The sequence below is a fragment of the Ovis aries genome, chromosome 5, assembly GCF_016772045.2.
Source record: "Ovis aries strain OAR_USU_Benz2616 breed Rambouillet chromosome 5, ARS-UI_Ramb_v3.0, whole genome shotgun sequence".
Taxonomy (NCBI): Eukaryota; Metazoa; Chordata; class Mammalia; order Artiodactyla; family Bovidae; genus Ovis; species Ovis aries.
The window spans coordinates 78075707-78097900 of record NC_056058.1 but is presented as its reverse complement, the minus strand read 5'-3'; the positions used below and the strand labels follow the sequence as shown (position 1 = coordinate 78097900).

General features: G+C 40.6%; 1 protein-coding gene and 1 pseudogene across 1 annotated transcript in view; one reads left to right on the top strand and one right to left on the bottom strand.

Moving 5' to 3' along the window:
- RARS1 (arginyl-tRNA synthetase 1) overlaps positions 1-18507 on the bottom strand; it is a 28697-nt gene extending 10190 nt beyond the window's left edge. Inside the window, exons 1-11 of the mRNA XM_027970485.2 lie at positions 18434-18507; positions 16956-17090; positions 13838-14026; positions 12651-12759; positions 12006-12106; positions 9443-9564; positions 7706-7826; positions 5848-5977; positions 4749-4853; positions 1107-1285; positions 618-727 (exon numbers count right to left, since the gene is read on the bottom strand). Of these exons, the coding sequence (XP_027826286.2) occupies positions 618-727; positions 1107-1285; positions 4749-4853; positions 5848-5977; positions 7706-7826; positions 9443-9564; positions 12006-12106; positions 12651-12759; positions 13838-14026; positions 16956-17090; positions 18434-18478 (1346 nt within the window). The 5' untranslated portion in view covers positions 18479-18507. The remainder of the gene's footprint in view (positions 1-617; positions 728-1106; positions 1286-4748; positions 4854-5847; positions 5978-7705; positions 7827-9442; positions 9565-12005; positions 12107-12650; positions 12760-13837; positions 14027-16955; positions 17091-18433) is intronic.
- Positions 9699-15423, top strand: LOC105606745 (large ribosomal subunit protein eL20-like; annotated as a pseudogene).
- Positions 18508-22194: the final 3687 nt, after the last annotated feature.

Sequence of the window (22194 nt, the reverse complement as noted above, 5' to 3'; positions counted from 1 at the left end):
ATGTCAAAAGAAAACAAAACAGGAAAATAAGACACTATAAAGCAATACTCAACTCATGCATTTGATTTTTAGCACTTTCTTAGGACCATGAATACCTTAAGGACCAGGTGTCTTCCAATCACAAAGTAAGTACAGCTATATAGAATTATGTTTGATCTAAGGTATTCTGTCTGCATGTAACCTTACATCTAAAGTAAATACCCTGACATTTACTTGGGTAGGGGGCTAGGCCTTTTATATGCTTAGCCTGCCTTTTATACACTTAGTTAGAACTTTTGCACATTGGCGTGTTAAGCATCTTGAGCTACTTCATGAAGCTTTTAGAAACATCACCCACTTCTATGTGATGGCAGAATTTAGACCATGTCACCAAATCAAAAATGATGTGGTAATGAAATAACTAAGTGATCCTAAGACAATATTAAATGGAAGATGTAAAAATTTCTCAATTCTTCCTAAAAGGCTACACTCTCTGGCAGTGATAAGACACAGGTACAAAACAGCTTGGCTGCGTACATACTACAGCATATATAGACTATGGTATCAAATGACATCATCTCCATTAAAGAATTCTGGGGGCGGGTATGTTGTTACCACCTTCACATTTCCAGACTTACTTGTCTTCCCCCAGCACCACACCAAATCCAGCATGAGACACTCGAGTTACTTCAGGGTCATACCAACCAATCATTTGAGCAGCACCAAATATTGTCTGGAAGTGTAAGGACTATAAAGAAATAGAAAGAGAAAGTTACTTGCTAAGCTTTCTAGTTTAAAAAATGACTTAAAGCTCTTCTACTTAGGAATAAAGATTTGTAAAATTCAAATCACTCACTAACCTTTTAAGGCAAGTAAAGTTATAGAAGCTCTTCTTTATTCCTTATATATGAGAATAAGGGAACATCCTTCCTAGTTTACAGAGACAAGTGGGAAAACTGAGAAGTGTACAAGTTTGGCCAAATTCAAACCCTGCTCTCTCTCTCATATCACTTTTCTGAATTTCTGTCTTTGAGGAAAATTTACAGGGTTTTTGAGTGCCGAATGCTTCACCATACTGCCTTACCTCCAAACAGACAATGCAAGTTGATACAAATGTACAAACTTACCTGTCCATTGTCCACCACATAGATGATCATATCTGCTTTTTCCTCAAACAGTCTTTGTTTAATGGCAGCCAGGTCAGATGTATCATAGGTATAACCTCCATCCGATTTTACTATGGTTAATGGTACAGAACATCCTGGAACAAACACAATCTTTCTGCCGTCATCCACTTGCACAAATCCTAGAAGAAAAAGAAAAAGAGAAAGCTGTGTCTGGGCACCCAGGCAGTGTTCCTGGTAGTTTCCCAAAGTAACACGACACCTGGCTCTCAAACTCTTCATAGAGCATTTGATTCTATGAGGAGTCGTCCACCTGCTCAGCAGACACAAAACATGGAAATCTGTGCTTTGCTTTCAAGCAGGAGCCATAGCTTCCTTTGGGAGAAAGATGCCATTTCTATCATTACCTCTTAAAATGTATTCATCCATTTACAGTTTTTGAGTTACAGCTACAACAGAGTTCAGGGCACAAACATGGCAGGATTCAGCACTGGAATGACTAGTAAAATGGAAAAATAAAATCATGTTCATACACTCATGATGAAAAAGGCAAAATTCTTGGATGCAAGAAGGGACAATAAGGAACATGATGGTAAAAACAGCCATATTTCAGAGTGTGCTGCTGCTAAGTCGCTTCAGTCGTGTCTGACTCTGTGCGACCCCATAGATGGCAGCCCACCAGGCTCCTCTATCCCTGGGATTCTGCAGGCAAGAACACTGGAGTGGGTTGCCATTTCCTTCTCCAGTGCATGACAGTGAAGTAGCTCAGTCATGTCTGACTCTTCACGACCCCATGGACTGTAGCCTACCAGGCCCCTCCATCCATGGGATTTTCCAGGCAAGAGTACTGGAGTGGGGTACCATATCCTTCTCCTCAGTGTGTGCTACTATATGCTAAACACTATATTGCGTCTTAAATTCAACCTTCACAATAACTCTATGCAGTAAATACTATTACTATTGTCTTTTTCCTTTTTAAACATCTTAGAAAACTGATGCTTGGTAGGGTGAAGGCAGTATAAAATCCTGGTTAAAAACAAACTCTGAAGCCAGACTGCCCAGGTTTGAATCTTGACTTAGTAGTTATTAGCTATGTAACCTTGGGAAGTTACTAACTTCCTTGTGCTTTTCTTTCTTTAACGGACATTACTTTTCTTGTTATGAGTACAAAATAATGTCATAATTAAAGGGTTTCTCACATTATGACAATCTGGATTCTCATCTTCCCCTCACAGCAAGGAATACAGTTTCCCTCCAATATCCTAAACCATTTCTAAGGACCCCACACTTGCTTTGCCTTGCTTTGTTGAATTCCTCCTTTCTGCTAGCATGACTAACACGGCCAGCTTCTTTTCTCATTATTAAAATTTTTTAACCTAAGTCTACAAATAACAAATGCTGGAAAGGGTGTAGAGAAAAGGGAACCTTCTTACATTATTGGTAGGACTATAAACAGGTGCAGCCATTACGGCAAACAGTATGGAGGTTCCCCAATAAACAAAAACTAGAGTTGCTGTATGATCCAGCAATCTCATTCCTGCTCATATATCTGGATAAAACTGTAATTCAAAAGGATGCACGCACCCCTGTCTTCACAGCAGCACTATTTGTAATAGCCAAGACATGGAAATAACCTAAATATGCATGGACAGATGAGTGGATAAAGATGACGTGGCATAAACATCCAACGGAACACTACTCAGCCATGAAAGAGAGTGACATGCCATTAACAGTAACATGGACAGACCTAAAGATTGTCATACTGAGTGAAGTCAGACAGAGACAAATATCATGATCTAATTTCTATGCGGACTCTAAACTATGATACAAATGAATCTATCTACGAAACAGAAACAGACTCACAGAGAACAGGCTTGTAGTTGCTGAGGGAGGGAAGGGAGTCTGGAGTTAGCAGTTCCAAACTATTATAAATAGAATGGGTAAACAAGGTTCTGTCAGATAGCATAGGTAACTAAAATGAATATTCTGTGATAAATAATGGACAATACAAAAAAAAATTTATATATCTAATGGAGTCACTTTGCTGTGAGGCAGAAATTAATTGTAAAGCAACTATATCTCAAGTTAAAACAATTTTTTAAAAGTCCTTATCTTAAAAGTATGGTCCCCAGTTTCCAGAATGTGATTATAAGTATCATTTGTCATTCAAGGAACTAAGCTTCCCTGGGGCTAAAAGAATGGCTGAATCCACAATTAAGGCAGGAAATGTACAAACTTATCCTAAAATATTGTGTCCAGAAAACAAGTAAACCATCAAAAACTGTAAGGGTTGAGGGGGAAAAAAAGGAAAGCCACTGGAGACTACCATTAGCAAAATATAAGACAATTTGAATATTAAAAAAATAAAGGTAAACAGTTGGAAAATATAAAATATATTAAACCTAATTTACAATAATGCTAAAAATAATCCAGTTGTTACATCTGGAAGATATTAAGAAACTAGTTTACTATTCTGAAAACTGGTAAATAAAAAAGAAAGAACCAAGCATTTACACTGTTTGCCTCCCATGAACCGTACTTCTGGTTAACCAAAACGATTATGTGACCAAGTTCTGCACAGGGAATTCCAGGTAACAAAGAAATGACAGAATGCTGCATTTCCCAACCTCTAATAAAATAACAGAACCAAGCCATGACCATCAGTAGCTGCTAAAGCCACCACAGGAAAGTCTAGTGGGGAAATTAAAGGGTAGATCAGGCTGACAACACCTGAACCCACTAGTTCATCTTAACATCGTAACAAGAGAGTCAACTAAAAAGTGGCATTCTCACAAATAAACAAGACAAAACAAGTGAAGAAAAGAAAACACAAACCAGAGTTTAATCTAGCCTCTTTAGAAAATACAGATAGAGGAATTATGCCACACAACACCGTATGGAAATCTCTGTAAGACAAATGGCCTAGTTTCTTCAATAATACATGAGAAAAAAGTGTGGGGCTATGGAGAGAAACCCATGACTTAACAAATTTTATATTAAACAAATGTAATGTGCAGGCTCTGAAAAAATACTTATAATTAAAAAATATGAAATCAGCTTAGGAAATGTGAACTCATGACTTGCTATTAAGAAATCATTGGGACTTCCCCTGGTGGTCCAGTGGTTAAGAAGCTGCCTTGCAATGTAGGGGCATGGGTTCAATCCCTGGTCAGGGAACTAGGATCCAATCCCTGGTCAAAGAACTAAGATCCCACAGGTCACAGAGCAACTAAGCCAGCAGGCCAGAGCACAGAGCAACTACTGAAGCCCATGTGCCACAAAGAGTCCATTCACTGCAATGAAAGATTCCACATGATGTGACCAAGACCTGAGGTAGCCAAGTAACAAAAAAAGAAAGAAGTATTAATTGTCATGGAGCGATAATGCTATCATGATAATGCTCTCATGGTTTTGGGGTGGGATGAAGGGTCTGTTGTTTCAGAGACAAACCAAAGCAGTTATAGAAGAAATTATATAATATAAGCAGTGTACATAGGAAGGTAACAGACATAATAAGGTCTGCCTGTGTTCATAATTAAGTTGGTGACAAGTGCATGAAGCTGGGATGTCACTATAATATTCTCTCTGCTTTTGCCTATGTTTGAAAATTTGTATAATCAAGTTAAAAAAAAAAAGAGTGCTTACCTCTATCTTCAAATTCCTTTACAATATCATGCATCTTATCTTGATAGAAGGATTCTCCCCTCTCTACTAAAGAGATGTCCAATGCCTCATAGATTTTATTAAACTCTAGGGAAAAAGTCATAAAATAAAGAGAATGTATAATTTAAAAAGAGAAAACATGCCTCTTACCTTCAAGGAAATTTATTATTTAATTGAAATATTTGAAAGAAAATTAATTTCATTAAAATGTATGATATAGAATATTATATACATATTGCCATTTTCAAAATGTGAAGAAAATATTGCAAGATACATATCAAAATTATTAACAGAGGGTAGGAATACAGCTAACTTATTTTCTTTTTTCCTGTCTACATATTTTTTCCCTCCAAAGAAACACCTCATGTAATTTTTTTTAAATGAACTTAGAAAATGTAAACGATAAGGCAAAAAAAAAAAGCCTTTCCTATTTGGAGATCAACTGTTCACTGAATTTTCTTACAGTTTTTCCTAATTGGTACCATTTATCTTTTTGTCTAGCTGCACATTAGTGACACAAGATAACCTACAGTAACACAATACATTTTACTGCTTCGTGTGGCAAAACAGCCACCAGCCTTTTCCAAAGATCTACTGGCTATTCATGTTCATCTGTTCTTCAAAGTGACCTTTCAAATAACACTGGCAAGTCTGAACACTCAGAACTGTCTTGAACCACAAATGAGTATGGAGAACTAGGGGACGCGGCGTGACACTCTACCCAAACATTCTGTTCCACCCTGGTGTGTATTTCCCTTCATTTTAGCCCTACACATTTCCGGATAGATTTATTTGTAAGGATTTTATAGCTTTGGATGCTTAATATGAATAGCATCTTTTTCCTTTCTACTTTTTTTCTTACTAATTTTTCCTGACTTGTAAAGAAATTAAATTTTGCACCTGCCTGTGCAGGTGTTGTAAACTTTCTTTGTAGTTTCAATTTCAGAAAATATGTAAGAAAAAAAAAATCTATTTGTTAGCCCTTGAAAATTTAATACATCATTCAAAGTCAATGCTGAATACTCAAGAAACTACATGCAGTAGTATTTGCTGGATAAATAAACAAAGCCCAGAAGCTTACCTTGGCGGGAGACATCACAGATAAGTTTCCAAGCTTTTATGATGTCTGGATTTTTACTCTGGAGCAAAACAACACACTGATATGCTCGCTTCTTAAATTCCTCCTCAGTATCAAATCTCTTCTTGGATTCCTATATTTAAAAAGGTAAGGTTTGTAAACAATCAGCCCCATATTTCTAGATAAAACACATTTCTAAAAAATAAAATAATCCCACAATAAAACCAGAGGAAGTAAAAATTTAGATCTGTTGAACAAGTGTTCTATCCTAACAGTCAAAGAATGTTGTTACATATTAACGTGCTAATAAAATCCAATTATTGCTTCTGAAATAATTTTCCTTAAAAATGTAACATTTGATCACAATGCTACCTCTACCTTTCCAGTTCACACTAGTGCTTGTTCCAGAAGAATTACAATGTATAGCTAACACATGAGGCTGAATTTTCCAGGCTCTATTTTCCATTCCGAATAATTTTTTTTTGGGGGGGGGGGTAATTAAAAATAAAACCATGGACTTCCCTGGTGGCACAGTAGATAAAAATCTGCCTGCCAGTGCAGAGGACACAGGTTTGATCCCTGGTCTGGGAAGACGCTACATGCCATAGGGCAACTAAGCCTGTGCGCCACGGCTACTGAGGCCCAAGAGCCTGAAGTGTGGACTCTGCAACAAGAGGAGCCGGGGCACAGCAACCAGAGAGGAGACCCCGCTGGTTGCAGCTAGAGAGCGCCCTTGTGCAGCAACAAAGACCATGTGCAACCAAAAAAAGAAAATTGCTTTCACTGGTTCGTATCTACTTTGAAAGCAATATATGCTTATTAAAAAAAAATACTATTGTTAACCCTATCCCAAACTAACAAGCAATAACATTCTGATGAAAATTCTAGATATCTCTTTGCAATCACAGATCTGTATGTTTTAAAAACTATAAATATACGGTTTTTCTTTTATCCTTGGTATTAAAATTCAGCAAAGCATTTTAAATATTTTATGGCATTAATAGATTTGCCCATTGTATTCAGTGCACAGAATCCCAGCAGATTATAACAGCTATTCCACCTGTTATCAGTACACAATTTTCAATCTTTTCATTAGAAAATACATACCAAAAGATAAAAAAAGCCTCTAAAAAAGCCAATTACCAACCAACCAAGAAAAGTTTTAAGTACTATATTATTTAATACAGTAATCCTATTCTTGGGACTCTATCATAAGAAAACACTTTTAAAAACGAGAAAACCTACATGTAGAAACATGTAGGTATAACCTACAAGTAAACCTCCAAGTAAAAACATGAAGTTACTTACTAGCATCCCCAAAATGGGGGGAAAAAAACAAATAATAAGGAGCATACACTTTGGTTCACAACTCCAAAATAAGACGTGGTCACAAAGTAACATGAAAGAGTATAATAAAACTTTAAATAGGTACAATACAAAAATGATATTATAACCACAATTGATATAACAAGTTTATATATGGATAAGTGAAAGAGTCAAAGACTGCTTACTACAGTGATTTATTTAAAATTATGGTTTATGGTAAATTTGTCTTTAAAAAACTGTTTATACTTAATAATGCTTTCAAAATATACAGAATCAGGAAGACAACAGCAAGATCACAATTTTTAAATACTAAAATTTATTTTGACTAACAAACTCCTATAAGAATGGGTAATGCTGTAGATTTAAATTTTTAACATCCACCAATAAAAGCAAACATGCTATACTGAGGAACAGAGAATGGAGCAACTTTTATTTAACCCCATAATAGCTTCAAATACCACTTAAAACTCCCTAAGGAAAGCAAGTATGATAATTGATAGACACACAAAGAATACAAAAATAAATGGCACCAAACCTTATAAAAAGCCTGAAGATCCCCAATGGGAGGTGAAACTGTTAGGTAATCTGGAAATTTATCTTGCAGGTGTGCTATGAGCATGCCAAACTGGGTTCCCCAATCTCCTACATGGTTTAATCTAATATCAAACACAGAACATAAAACCACTTAAAAATGATAAACATGAACTGGACTATAAAGACGACTGAGTGCCAAAGAATTGATGCTTTTTAACTGTAGAGTTGGAGAAGACTCCCGAGAGGCCCTTGGACTGAAAGGAGATCAAACCAGCCAATCCTAAAGGAAATCAGTCCTGAATATTTATTGGAAGGACTGATGCTCAAGCTGAAACTCCAAAACTTTGGCCACCTGATGCAAGGAACTGATTCACTTGAAAAGACTTTGATGCTGGCAAAGGACTGAAGATGGGAGGAAAAGGGGATGATAGAGGGGGAGATGGTTGGATGGCATCACCGACTCAATGAACTTGAGTCTGAGCAAGCTCCGGCAGTTGGTCATGAACAGGGAAGCCTGTCAGGCTGCAGTCCATGAGGTTGGTTGCAAAGAGTTGGACATGACTGAGTGACTGAACTGAAATTCCATTAGGAACCACAAACATTAAGTGCCAGCACATCACGTTTAGTAGTGTTCTTTTTATGGAGGTGTTTCCTCATCTGGTCTGAGAGGCAAAGACAATGTCTGTTATGTTTGTCATTAGATACCCAGTAATGACCCTGCAAACACCTGGCCTACAGGATTTGCTGAATGAAGTTCCTATGAATGGACTGTGATCTGTTTATTGCGTAGTTAACTGGGAGAGTGGCAGCCAGGTCAATGTTGGTCATTACCATAATTTTATGAAAATGTAACTTTTCAACCGATTATTTGAGTATAATTTAGTAGTTCCCAAACATCAATGGACAAAATTCTTCAAAATGTATCAATCCAATCACTTCTCATTCCTCACTACTTTCACCTAACCTCAAACCATCAGATCATCTCTTAGCTGGATTATTAAAACAGACTTCTAATTAATTACTATAGTCCTTTTTCCCTTTTTTGCCTAGTTTATTCAAAGAAACCAGGGCAATCTCTAATCAGATTATATGCCCTACTAAGACTCTCCAAAAGCTTCCCACTGCATTTAATAAAACGGCAATTTCCTACCATGGCCTACAAGGTCCAGTACAATCTGTTTCTTGCTTACCTCTCCCACTAAAATATAAACTTCTAGTATACAGGACGGAGAAGGCAATGGCACCCCACTCCAGTACTCTTGCCTGGAAAATCCCATGGGCGGAGGAGCCTGGTAGGCTGCAGTCCATGGGGTCGCTAAGAGTCGGGCTTGACTGAGTGACTTCACTTTCGCTTTTCACTTTCATGCTTTGGAGAAGGCAATGGCACCCCACTCCAGTGTTCTTGCCTGGAGAATCCCAGGGACAGAGCAGCCTGGTGGGCTGCCGTCTATGGGGTCACAGAGTTGGACACGACTGAAGAGACTTAGCAGCAGCAGCAGTATACAGAAGGCACTCAAGGAATATCTGTGCAACAAATGAGGGGGTTTCCCCTTGGTTCTACACCCACCCCAAGTCTTAATAGCTGTTAGTCCAGAGGATGGGCCACAGATATAATTTAAAAGCCTAATGGGTCATTATGAAGCAGACACTTAAGAATCACTGATTGAATCAAAGATTCTTTCTCTAGTGATAACTTTCTTTTCTATAGAAATCTTCAAAGAAAGGCAAGAGTACATACCTCAGCACGTTATATCCTGCGAACTCAAAGAGGCGGCATACACTCTCGCCTATGATTGTTGACCGGAGGTGGCCTACATGCATCTCTTTAGCTATGTTGGGAGAGGAAAAGTCAACTATAACCTGGGATAAATAATAAAGATTTTTTAGAGAGGGGTATAAACATTTTCTTTTGGTAATACATTCATTAATAACATTTAATAATAAACAAGGCTTAAACATTAGCTTGGATTCTAATTCAACTGTTAGGATTTCTGATGGAACTTGTCCATCATTAATTGAAAAATAATCAAATCTGCTTAAATAAGTTATCTATTCTTTATTTCAGAGACAACTCATAAATAACAGCTGGCTACCTCAAATGCCTTGGGGAATGAAAACAAAAATCACATAGCAATTAAGACCCAGGGGAGCTTTTTCAAGGGTGATGGCGATTGTGGGCAGAGTGCCACAAAGGCCTCAGGGACCCTTTGCAAATATAACATGGTGGGGTGCTGCCTGCCGACCCACAAACACCGCATGCCACCCCTCTATTGTATGAGAATTTTTGCGCCTAATCACGCTGTTGCCAAGTCCTGCTTCTGGTACTTTTGTGTCTCCACTGAAGACGATGAAGAAATCCTTGGGGAAAATGGTCTACTGTGGAAAGGTGTTCGAGAAACCTCCCCTGCGGGTGAAGAACTCCGGCATCTGGCTTCACTGTGACTCCCACAGTGACACCCACGGCCGGGAGTGCCGGGGCCTGACCACAGCTGGCGCCGTCACCCAGAGCTACCAAGACATGGGCACTGGCACCGAGCCCGGGCCCACTCAGAGGAGATGGCAGCCAGCACAACCAGCGGTCAAGCAGTTCCAGGACTCTAAGATCAGGTTCCCACTGCCGCACCAGGCCCTCCGTCACCAGCACAAGCCACGCTTCGCCACCAAGAGGCCCAACACCTTCCTTTAGGTGCAGGCCCTCTCTGTCCCCGGGTCTACCCAAATCAAACTCAAGTGGGAAAACCGAAAAGAAAAAAAAAAAAAAAAAAAGACCTAGGGGAAGGGGGACTTAAGTAATGCTCAAAATTCTCCAAGCCAGGCTTCAGCAATTCGTGAACTGTGAAATTCCTAATGTTCAAGTTCGTTTTAGAAAAGGCAGAGGAACCAGAGATCAAACTGCCAACATCCGCTGGATCATGGGAAAAGCAAGAGAGTTCCAGAAAAACATCTATTTCTGCTTTATTGACTATGCCAAAGCCTTTGACTGTGTGGATCACAATAAACTGTGGAAAATTCTGAGAGAGATGGGAATACCAGACCACCTGACCTCCTCTTGAGAAATCTGTATGCAGGTCAGGAAGCAACAGTTAGAACTGGACATGGAACAACAGACTGGTTCCAAATACGAAAAGGAGTACGTCAAGGCTGTATATTGTCAACCTGCTTATTTAACTTCTATGCAGAGTACATCATGAGAAATGCTGGACTGGAAGAAACAGAAGCTGGAATCAAGATTGCCAGGAGAAATATCAATAACCTCAGATATGCAGATGATACCACCCTCATGGCAGAAAGTGAAGAGGAACTAAAAAGCCTCTTGATGAAAGTGAAAATGGAGAGTGAAAAAGTTGGCTTAAAGCTCAACATTCAGAAAACGAAGATCATGGCATCCAGTCCCATCACTTCATGAGAAACAGATGGGGAAACAGGGTCAGACTTTATTTTTTTGGGCTCCAAAATCACTGCAGATGGTGACTGCAGCCATGAAATTAAAAGATGCTTACTCCTTGGAAGGAAAGTTATGACCAACCTAGATAGTATATTCAAAAGCAGAGACATTACTTTGCCGACTAAGGTCCATCTAGTCAAGGCTATGGTTTTTCCAGTAGTCATGTATGGATGTGAGAGTTGGACTGTGAAGAAGGCTGAGCACTAAAGAATTGATGCTTTTGAACTGTGGTGTTGGAGAAGACTCTTGAGAGTCCCTTGGACTGCAGGGAGACCCAACCAGTCCATTCTGAAGGAGATCAGCCCTGGGATTTCTTTGGAAGGAATGATGCTAAAGCTGGAACTCCAGTACTTTGGCCACCTCATCCGAAGAGCTGACTCACTGGAAAAGACTCTGATGCTGGGAGGGATTGGGGGCAGGAGGAGAAGGGGACGACAGAGGATGAGATGGCTGGATGGCATCACTGACTCGATGGACCTGAGTCTGAGTGAACTCGGGGAGTTGGTGATGGACAGAGAGGCCTGGCGTGCTGCGATTCATGGGGTCGATTCATGGAGTCAGACGCGACTGAGTGACTGAACTGAACTACAGATATGGAGATCGTCTTCCTCCCCACAAATACATCAAAACCACATCTGCACGTGGAGCAACTCCTACAGATCCCCTACTGAACGCTGGCAGAAGATCCCATACTTCAAAAAAAAAAAGACCCAGTGGAAAGGTTACTTCACAGCTATGTTCATAATCTCAAAATATGAATGATTAAATCTCAATATAAAAAGTGAAAGCCATTCTTAGCTACAGCTAATAGAATTCTAATGTATTATGCTATCTATCAAAAAATATATACATATACCTTTTTGTTCTCTCCAATGGCAGGTATTTTAACACCATTCACCAAGAGATTGGTCAACTGTTGTGATACAAAGCCCTTTCTTAAGTGGATATTAATAAAACCTAAAGAAAAGCAGAGAAGAAAAAAAAAAATCAGACAGCTTCCAAACTTGAAGATTGCTCACTCCCAAAGGACTTCTCAATTTCACTTATGCTGGCTCCAGAACCCTAGTGTGGCTCTGGTGAAACTTTTCCGGCTTCTAAACCACCTGGGGCCTTGGCTCGAGCCTTCTTATAAGCTCGCTGTTTCTACATCTAGTTTCACCACTTTCCTGAAAGCTTCCTACTGAATGCACGACCCCTCCACTCCCAACAAACGGTTTAACTCTTCACAGAAAACAAACGATCATTCTGCCACAGAATATCTGCCATCACTTATCTCCTTTTTGCTGAAGAGAAACTGAGCAACAGGGCAATAAAGTAACTCATCCACAACCAGGTGAGTAGGTCTAGTTTAAAACCGCAGTTTCCTAACTCCCAATCCAAGGTGCGTTCATCATCTTGCTCAGTACATGAGTTTTAACCTTATGTTTATATTTAAAATGGTTTTCTTATTTCAAAAGGACTCAGCAATCAATACGAGTACTTTAGAGTAATTATAACATACCAGGACCAGCAATTTCAACTTTCTCAATATATTCATTGTCTGGGAGGTGTTTAACAATGTTTTCAGCAATTTCTCTTGGGTTAACTTTCTGTTCCTTGGTTTTAAGCATCTATAAAAAAGAAATGATTGATTACACAACAGGTCTCAGCAAATTCCTAGGAAGCACATGGCTGACAAAGTGTCAGACTCACCCGACACAAGGCTCGTCACAAGGTAGGAGCAGAGCCCAGTGCCCTTGTGAAGAGAGAGAGTCAAGCAGCAACAGTGCCGGGGGGAAAGGAAAAGTGCCCAACCAAAGGACCTCTTTCCAGAATGAGCTGCCACAGCTATCTAGAACTTCCCAATGAAGACTTTAGTTATAATGCCCATTTCCAGGATATTTACATTTCTAATTTTCAAATCATCAAAGTGTGCAATATTCAGATTTGAGTAGTAAATAGCATCCTTATAAACTTAACTCCAGCACAGACACAGAAAAGTTATCTAGAAAAAAATCTGATCTCTTTAGACGAAGCCTTTCTATTCAGCAATGAAATCAAAAAAGTCCCAAATAAAGGGCAATAAACTAATAACACATTAGCTATTAAAAACAGGGAACTCCTCTGACTGAATATGAATACAGAAGCCTATCTCAAAGACACAGCTCCATCAAATATTTGATGGGAATGCTGGTGCTAATTAGCTAACTTCTAATCCCTCAACAATAACTCAGTTATCCTGGACACAAAAGGAGAAATGTGCCAAAACAAAACAGTATCAGCTATTTCCTTAAATACTGAGTATATATAATCTAAATATTAAAATTTGTACTTTTAAAAAATTAAAAACGCACATTCCCTTTCCTCAAGCTTTTCAGAACTGTGGAAAATGCTTTCACTGAGGATACAACACTCTATTATTTATGTAAATGATAATGATAATTATGGGCTTCCCAGGTGGCTCAGTGGTAAAGCATCTGCCTGCTGATGGTTTGATCCCCGAGTCAGGAAGCTCCCTGGAGAAGGAAATGGTAATGCACTCCAGTATTCTTGCCTGAGAAATCCCACGGGCAGAGGAGCGTGATAGGTTACAGTCCGTGAGGTTGCAAAAGAGACGGACATGACTGAGCACGCAGGCACGCGCACAATGGTAACTGTAATGCTTAAGAAAATCAAACCACAAAGAATGCTTTATAATAATATAATTACCTGACAGATGCCCATAGCACTATTACACTGATAGTCCCCAAACTTGGGCTGCTGACTTGGAGTCACTATCAGTGGAGGATTTTCCAAAACTGGATAGGCAGCCTTAATGGCGCAACCAAAGACTTCTTCTAGGCAGCTATTGATGTTAATCATATTCTTGGTTGGTTTGTTCCTTTCTGCTTGAAGACTCTGTAAGAAAAGAATGTAAATGCTAATAAACTTTATACAAAAATTGCCCAAATATTTTAAGAAGCCTTCAAGTATCTTGAAACTGAAAGGTAACACACACTCATAGTGTAACACTCTCATATTTAGGATGTGCTGAGAAGCATTAATAGGACAAGTCTATCCCACAGCATCTAAGACATACATGTAAAAATGCCCATGTACTTTCTTTCTACAGTTATTTAATATAACAGAAGCCAGCAATAGGGAGTAAGGGGCTGATGATTTTCTCAGCTTCCTAAAGCACTGAGAAAATAATATAAAATCAATCCTAAATAACTTCCTATCAAATGCTGGAACTGAAAGCTCTATGGACAAAAACAATAAAAACATTTAATCTCTCCATTAAAACGCTGACCCTTTCAAGCATGAAATGAAACAGGTCAAAAATACAGATGGGTAATATTAATGTATCAGAGTAACAGATTGTTTTGTCTTACTGCTAAATAACCCCGTGGTACTTCCTATTTCTCACCTTCTCAGAAGTGGAATACACTCATTTAAGATGGTATATAATTAATTAACTGCCTCCATTATTGCACTTTTCATACTTTCTCCAAATTATCTGTCTTTGGACAGGTTTGAAATTTCTCCAAGTACTCTGATTGCAAAGAAAGTGTCTTATTTATGGTTCTATCCTGACAGGTGACAGTCCACGTGGCTGCAGAAGTGTTGGACACGGCAACTAAGCAATGAAAGTTCTGGAGCCAGCACCGTACCCGCCATGCAGCTGGTCAAGACGATTGGCGACTACAGACATGCTCCTGAAGAAACACAAATGAACGTGCTGCCTACACACGAACCATGAGTCTCCATCAGCCAAAATGTCGATACGTAACATGAGTGGCAACAATAATGAAAACTATTATTCGGGCAGTACTGAACTGAGTACTCCTGAGTGATTTAAGAGCGGAGTCAAGTGCTTTATTGATGTGCATGACCTTACATCACCTACATAACAAAAATGGAGCTTGTGACTACTATCACCCTTTCCTTGTGGGTTAGAGATTAACTAACTTGCCAAAAACGATAAAGGCAAGAAGCAAAGCCAGGATTCAAGGTGAATACTCTCTTCTCCCTTAAAATGTTAACTTCCATGAGGTGAAGAAATGTTACATATGGTACAAGCATCTTTGCTACAATTCAATATAAGCATTCTGAAACATCACATTATGCAAAACAAACAAACAAACAAACTAAAAAACTCTCCTAAATCAACAGAACTAATAAGAAAATTAGCATCAGGAGATAACTCAAAATCTGTGATTTTGTAACAAGAGCACCATCACATAGCAACCTTAACATTGTCACTGATGAAAAGCTGTACCTGTCATTCTAATAAATACTAATGGAAGACTTAATCTTGGGAAAAAAAAGACAGCTCAATGGGAGATTTGTAGAGATGTGGATGGATCTAAGTCTGTCAAACAGAGTGCAGTAAGTCAGAGAGAGAAAAACAAATACTGTATATAATGCATGTATGTGAAATCTAGAAAAATGAACCTAGTTCCAGGGCAGGAATAGATAAGCAGAGGTAGAGAGCGGACGTGCAAGCGTGGGATGGTGAGGGTGGGGTAAGCCGGGAGATCAGGGTTGACATAAATGCACCTTCATGGGTAAAACAGCTAGTGAGAGCCTGCTGCGCAGTGCAGGGAGCTCAAGTTCTCCATTATGTGCACCAACAACTTACTCTTAACTTGTGTAATGCAGGGGGAAAAGATGGTTTGAGGCTTTTTTTTTATCAAATTTCAGAATCTTCGCTAACAAGGATTTTTTTAAAAGACACCATAATTTAAATTGTAGGATGAAACCAAAGCCCAGAGTACTCACTTTTTGAAGGATATAACACGTGTTGTGTAGCAGAGGATCAGAGGGGTGGGAAGGAGGTCCGAGAGAGGGTGTATGTGTACACATACAGCTGACTCACAGCTGTTGTAGAGGAGAAACTAACACAGCGTTGTAAAGCAATCACACTCCAACAACAACAACAACAAAAGAATGCACTTCCTTTTGTATCTTTTCCCTCCTAGCTTCCAGCACAGATCAGGTATTCAACAGTAGTTTCGACTTGAAATAGAGAAATGAATATAAGTAAGTGCAGAATGAATGAGGTGATCAGAAAGGTTGAGATATTTTGGGGACAATTCCCTGGAAATGGAATTTTTTAATTTTAGAAGACTCAAAGCTATTTTAAGCATAAGAGATCACAGTAGGCAATAAAAAAAGACTTCATGGCAGTGGGGCAGGCGAGTTTAAGATGAATACATAAGAGTAAGCTTTGGAAAAAAGGTACAATGCCAGTGCAACCTGCCTGAAAGTAGTAGAGAACACACAGAGCAGAACAATCAAGGGAGTGAGGCCATCGCCCAGGATGTGTCATCAGTAGACCTGAAAAGCAGGCCAAGAAATTAAAGCCCCAACGGAAGCAAGCTCAATTTTTTGACAAAAATCAATAAACACTGTTAAGATTATGAAGTCATGAAATAACCAATACAACACAAGCTTCATGGGAAAAAATGTACCAAAATACTAACGGAAAAAGAACCTTCCCACAAATATGACACTGTAAAATACAAAAAATAAAACTAAAATAACCAACTTAAAGCAGAGAAGGACTGTGGGTGTAGTTAAAAATATTCTGATTTAAGCGATTACTGAAAATTAAGCTGGCTAAACATCAGTATGATGAAAACATTTCAAGGGCCCCAGAGAGAAAACAGCAATTTCTCCATTATCTGCACCAACAACTTACTCCTAACTTGTCTAATGCAGGGAGAAAGGACAGGGTTTAAGTCCTTTTGCCAAATTTCTTTCAGTATCTTCGCTAACAAGGATTTTTAAAAAGACACAATAATTTAAATTGTAGAATGAAACCAAAGCCCAGAGTACTCACTTTTCGAAGGATATTCAGTCGATACTTTAATTTTAAATTTTCTTCCCGCAACTTCTCCAAATCTGCAGAAGCTTCTGAACAGCTGTAGTTTTTCAACCGATCAATTTCAGCAGTCAGAAACTTAATCTCTTTTTCCTAGGAAAGAACAGCCACCTTGGTCCATCATGATTGATAACTCCCAGATGTGATAAATTGAACCATAAACTTACTTCCTCATCTCCCCTCCTCTCCACCTGAGCATGGTAGAGATGATAGCAATTAAGGACTTTGCCTTTGGTAAGTTGTGGTTTTTTTCTGAGTTTTTTGATGACATTACCAATACTATCCTTGGCAAGAAAAAAGTATTTGTATGTGTTGGAGGGGAGGAACAGGAGTGTTAAGCCTGCAATGGGATCACCTTCAGATGGCTTGTTTCTTTGGTTCAAGTCCCTCCGCTTTTGCCTTTTCTGAGACAAAAGGACTTTCCCCTTTTATCATCTCTTTCTTTCCAGTGTCTTAAGTCCTAGAACAGATGTTTTACTCTAATACCCAAAACTAAAGACAGGTCAATTCAAAAGAAATAAAGCTACCTAACTAACTGCGTTATTCAAGGAGAGATTCCTCACTTTAAATTTGACTGTTTATCTGGGCATAATTACAGCAAAGACAAAAAACATAGTGTGCCATAAATGAGCATACTGTGTTCCAGGCACAGAGCTCAACACTTTTCAGAAATCATCTCCATTCTTATCACAACCCAAAGAGTATACCTATGTCCCCACACTGAAAAACGCCATATGACTCGAAACAATAAAGAATGTGACAATTTACTTGACCAAGTCGTGACGGATTTAGCAAAGAAGCGGTCCCCATCCTCCCACCCTTCCCCACCTGCACCTAGAATGTAAGGGAACTGTCAATTCTCGACAAGCTCTTGCAGTTCTTTCCCCACGAATACTGAAAGCAAGAAGCAAACCCCAGCTTGATAATCAGCCCCTGCATGGACTGAGAAGAATCTCAGGATTCCTCTTGCACAGTATCACGGACAGAATGGGGTGCTGAGCTGCAAACAGGGCCCAGGGCTCCTGCTCTCCCTCCACTTTCCTCTTTGTGTGTTCCCGCACTTCCCCCGACAGAGCACGCGTGTTCGGGGAAGGACGAGCACTGGTCGAGGCGGGACTCGACACGCCAAGCTCCAGCCCCACTGTAGATGCTGGCTTGCGGGTGTCAAAGAGAGGGGAACCCTCCGCCTCGCTGGACGTCACTGTCACCCGGGCCTGGGAACCCAGGGTTCTTCCTCTCCCATCTCTTGGAAAGCGTTCCTGGGAGGGCATTAACTTCCGAGGCAGCGCAGGCCCGTGTATGGGGACTCCGCTGCCCCTGTCGCAAGGGAGCAGTTCGGTCCCCGCCTCGCTGCCGTTGTTCTGGTGCTGCCCGGGCGGGAGCCGGGCCCTGGGACCTCCCTTTCAAACCTTCCCACCGGCCCCATGAGGTACTACCTGCTGCAGCAGCCTCGCGGAGCAATGAGCAACTAAGGCGTCCATCCTCGCGTCAGCGTCCTAACCTCCAAGTCGCCGGAAGCGGAAGCAGTAAGCCCCCTCGGAAGCGGAACCCCTCCCCTTCTTCCCCAGCCCCGCCCAGCCACGTTTGGCTGGCTGGGTGTCGTTACCTCCCCCTCTGCTGCCCCCTGGTGGAATTCGGGAGAAACTGCGAGGAAAATTCGCCGGGAATTTTCTGCCTGGATGAGGGCTGCAAGCCTTCAGAGTCTCACGTTGGGAGGACGGCAAAGAATTTGAGGGGAATCCGACCAGAGCTGCTCTGTGCTCAATGGAGTTAGACAGAGGAACTTAACTAAAGCCAGCGTTTAAGAAGGGCTTCATTTAACCCTCCGTGAAATGGGTACAGAACCAACAAAATTAATTTCCCCAATAGCATTTATTATGCACATTAATATGCCATTACTACTATTCCAGGCGCTGGAACACCATCTGGACAAGTCCGACAAGGTTCCCTCTTTCATGGAGGTTACATTTTAGAGTAAATAGATATACCAGACAAAAAAATAAATAATCTCAGTTTTAACTGCCATGAAGATAATGTGATAGGGTGACTTAGGGAAGGTCTCTCTGAGCGGGTAACATTTGAATTAAAATTTTAAACAGCTAATCTGGGATTAAGTTCTGAGAAGCCAGAGGCCTTTGTCTTGTTCACTTTTCCCAGGAGCCCCAGTGCTTCAAACAGTGGTCTCCAAACATTTTTGCCTCTGTGGCCCATATAAGAATTTTTAAAATTCATACTCTAGCCTATAGACTTTTAAAAGTTGACATCTGAAAGCTCTTTCCACAAATTTGAATAGTTGTGATGAACTATTTTCTGGCATGTTGTTTCTTTTATAAGTGCTAATGGTTTTTCATCAAAACTGTGGAGCTGTGAATTTAGCTCATCCAATTTATGAAAAATTTCCACTATATTAATTGGCAAAGCTAGTTCTCTTTGTCAAGTCAAATAATTCATATCATTTTTACTTCATTTTAAAAATTTTTAACCCAAACACAAGTGTTAATATATGTTCCTGTAATACCTTTTTACTTCTCTAAGAGAGAAAAATGGATGGAGGGAAGGATGGATGAATTGGTGGATGGTCAAATCAATGGACAGACAGATGTCCACCTTCGAAATAAAGCAGGAAAAAGGGCCATCTTCTAAACAAATTTATTTTGTGCTAAAGGGATTACTCTCAGGGAAAACTCTTGAAGTTGTAGAGAAGCAAAATTTGCCACCTCAAAATGTATCTTTTCGGTGATTATTTAGGCTGATTATTCTTTATTAAATGGAAACTCAGGAAGTTTTTCTTTTTACCTCCCCATTAGCTGCCTAAGAAGCTGAGCACCAAAGAATTGATGCTTTTGAACTGTGGTATAGGAGAAGCCTCTGAGAGTCTCTTGGACTGCAAGGAGATCAAACCAGTCTATCCTAAAGGAAATCAGTCCTAAATATTCATTGGAAGGACTGATGCTGAAGCTGAAACTCCAATACTTTGGCCACCTGATGTAAAGAACTGACTCTTTGGAAAAGACCCTGATTCTGGGAAAAATTGAAGGCAGGAGGAGAAGGGAACCACAGAAGATGAGATAGTTTGACGGTGTCACCGACTTGATGGAGATGAGTTTGAGCAAGCTCTGCGAGTTGGTGACGGACAGGGAAGCCTGTTGTGCTGCAGTCCATGGAGTGGCAAAGAATTGGACACGATTGAGTGACTGAATTGAACTGGCTGCCTAAAGAATTTTATTTATTTTTAAAAAAATATTTATTTATTTGGCTCTGCCAGATCTTGGTTGCAGGATGTGGGATCATTAGATGTGGCCTGTGGGATCTAGTTCTCTGATCAGGGATTGAACTCGGGCCCCCTGCATTGAGAATGTAGTTTTTGCCACTGGACCACCAGAGATGTCCCCAGCTCCCTAAGGAATTTAGATAAAGGGCCTGTTCCTGGCACAGAGCTACCTCCAGCGAACTCTGCAAAGATTATGGGCTAGGTGTGCTGGGGGAAACCTGGCAGGGCCTAGAGATCACAGTCCACACTTATCTCAAATGTTTACTTACCCATCACTTGCTTTTCTATTTCCTTGTGAATTGCTTTTCTCTGAACTCCCAAACCATTACTCCTAATAGCCTCTTTTGTCTTTAGCTGAAGGTGGTATTTAAGGTGAGGGTTTGGGCCATTTTGGGAGTTCCTCATTTTTCCTGAGTTTTTCCCGTGTATACATATTATTAAACGTTCCTGTGATTTCTCCTGCTAAACTGTCTCATGTCCATTTAATTCTTAGGCCAGCCAGCTCAAAGAACCTAGAAGTGAAGTGAAAGTCGCTCAGTCGTGTCCGACTCTTTGCGACCCCATGGACTATAGAGTCTGTGGAATTCTCCAGGCCAGAATACTGGAGTGGGGGACCGTTCACTTCTCCAGAGGATCTTCCCAACCCAGGGATCGAACCCAGGTCTCTGCCTTGTAGGCGGATTCTTTACCAGCTGAGCCACCGGGGAAGCCCAGAGAACCTCGAGGGTAGAGGAAAATCTCCTCCTGACAAAGGATACCTAGTTCAGTTCCTGTTAGTTTACACCTGGGGCAGTGGGAGGAGTGTTATGCCTTTCTCTGTGGAAAGAGAGCTATAAAAAGAGAATCGGATAACTGAATTTGCAAGCAAAAAGTTTTTAGGAAAGAATGTACAAAAATTAACAATCTGTAAATAGATTCTTCTCATGTGTCCAAGGCCCTAACCCCTCTTAGAATGTCTTCCTACACCCTGAATTGCATATGGCCCAGTTTGTCACAGGACATTGCTTATAAACTGTTTCTTAATGTAATGAATGGGAGGGTTGTGAACGAAAAATGTTTCCTGCCATATCAGTAAGCAAAGAATGTTGCAGCTGCCATCACAGGACAGCCACCCTGGACAGTGAACCCTGAGGGCACTCAGGATGCAGGGGACACAGGTTCTGTTCCTGGTCAGGGAACTAGGATCTGAGATGCTATGGGGGCAACTAAGCCCACATGCCACAGTGAAGATGCCGTGCGACCAAAAAAAAAGTTTAAATAAAACCTAAAAACTGGACTTCCCTGGTGGTATAATTGGATAAGAATCTGCCTGCCAATTCAAGGAGCATGGGTTCAATCCCCGGTCCAGGAAGATTTCACAGTCCGCAGAGGAGCTAAGCCCGAGGGCCACAACTACTGAGCCCTGTGCTACAACTACTGGAGCGCTCACCAAGAGCCTGCGCTCCGGAACAAGTGCAGCCGCCACAGTGGGACGCCTGCCCTCCACAACCAACAGCAGCCTTCGCTTTCTGCAACTAGAGAAAGCCCGCATGCCACATGCAGCCAGGGAAAGCCCGCGTGCCGCATGCAACCCGCGAAGGCCCGCGTGCCGCATGCAACCAGGGAAAGCCCTCGTGCCGTTTTTTTTTTTTTTTTTTCCTTCAGTCAGCAGGGTTCTAGACAGAGGGAATAGCAAACGCAAATGGTCTCGGACAGGAACTAGGTTTACTGGAAAGCAGAAAGAGGGATTGGGTGTGAGCGGATATGGAAAGATTGGCAAAACCAAACCACAGAGGAATTTGTAAGTGAAGGCGATGGGGGTGGGGGCTGGTTTCATTTAGTTCTAAGTAGAGTGTGAACCATTGGATGGGGTAGCAGAAAAATCAGATTTCTGTCTTTCAAAAGGAAGTTGAGCTGTTACAGGGTGAATTGTATTCTCTCCCCAAT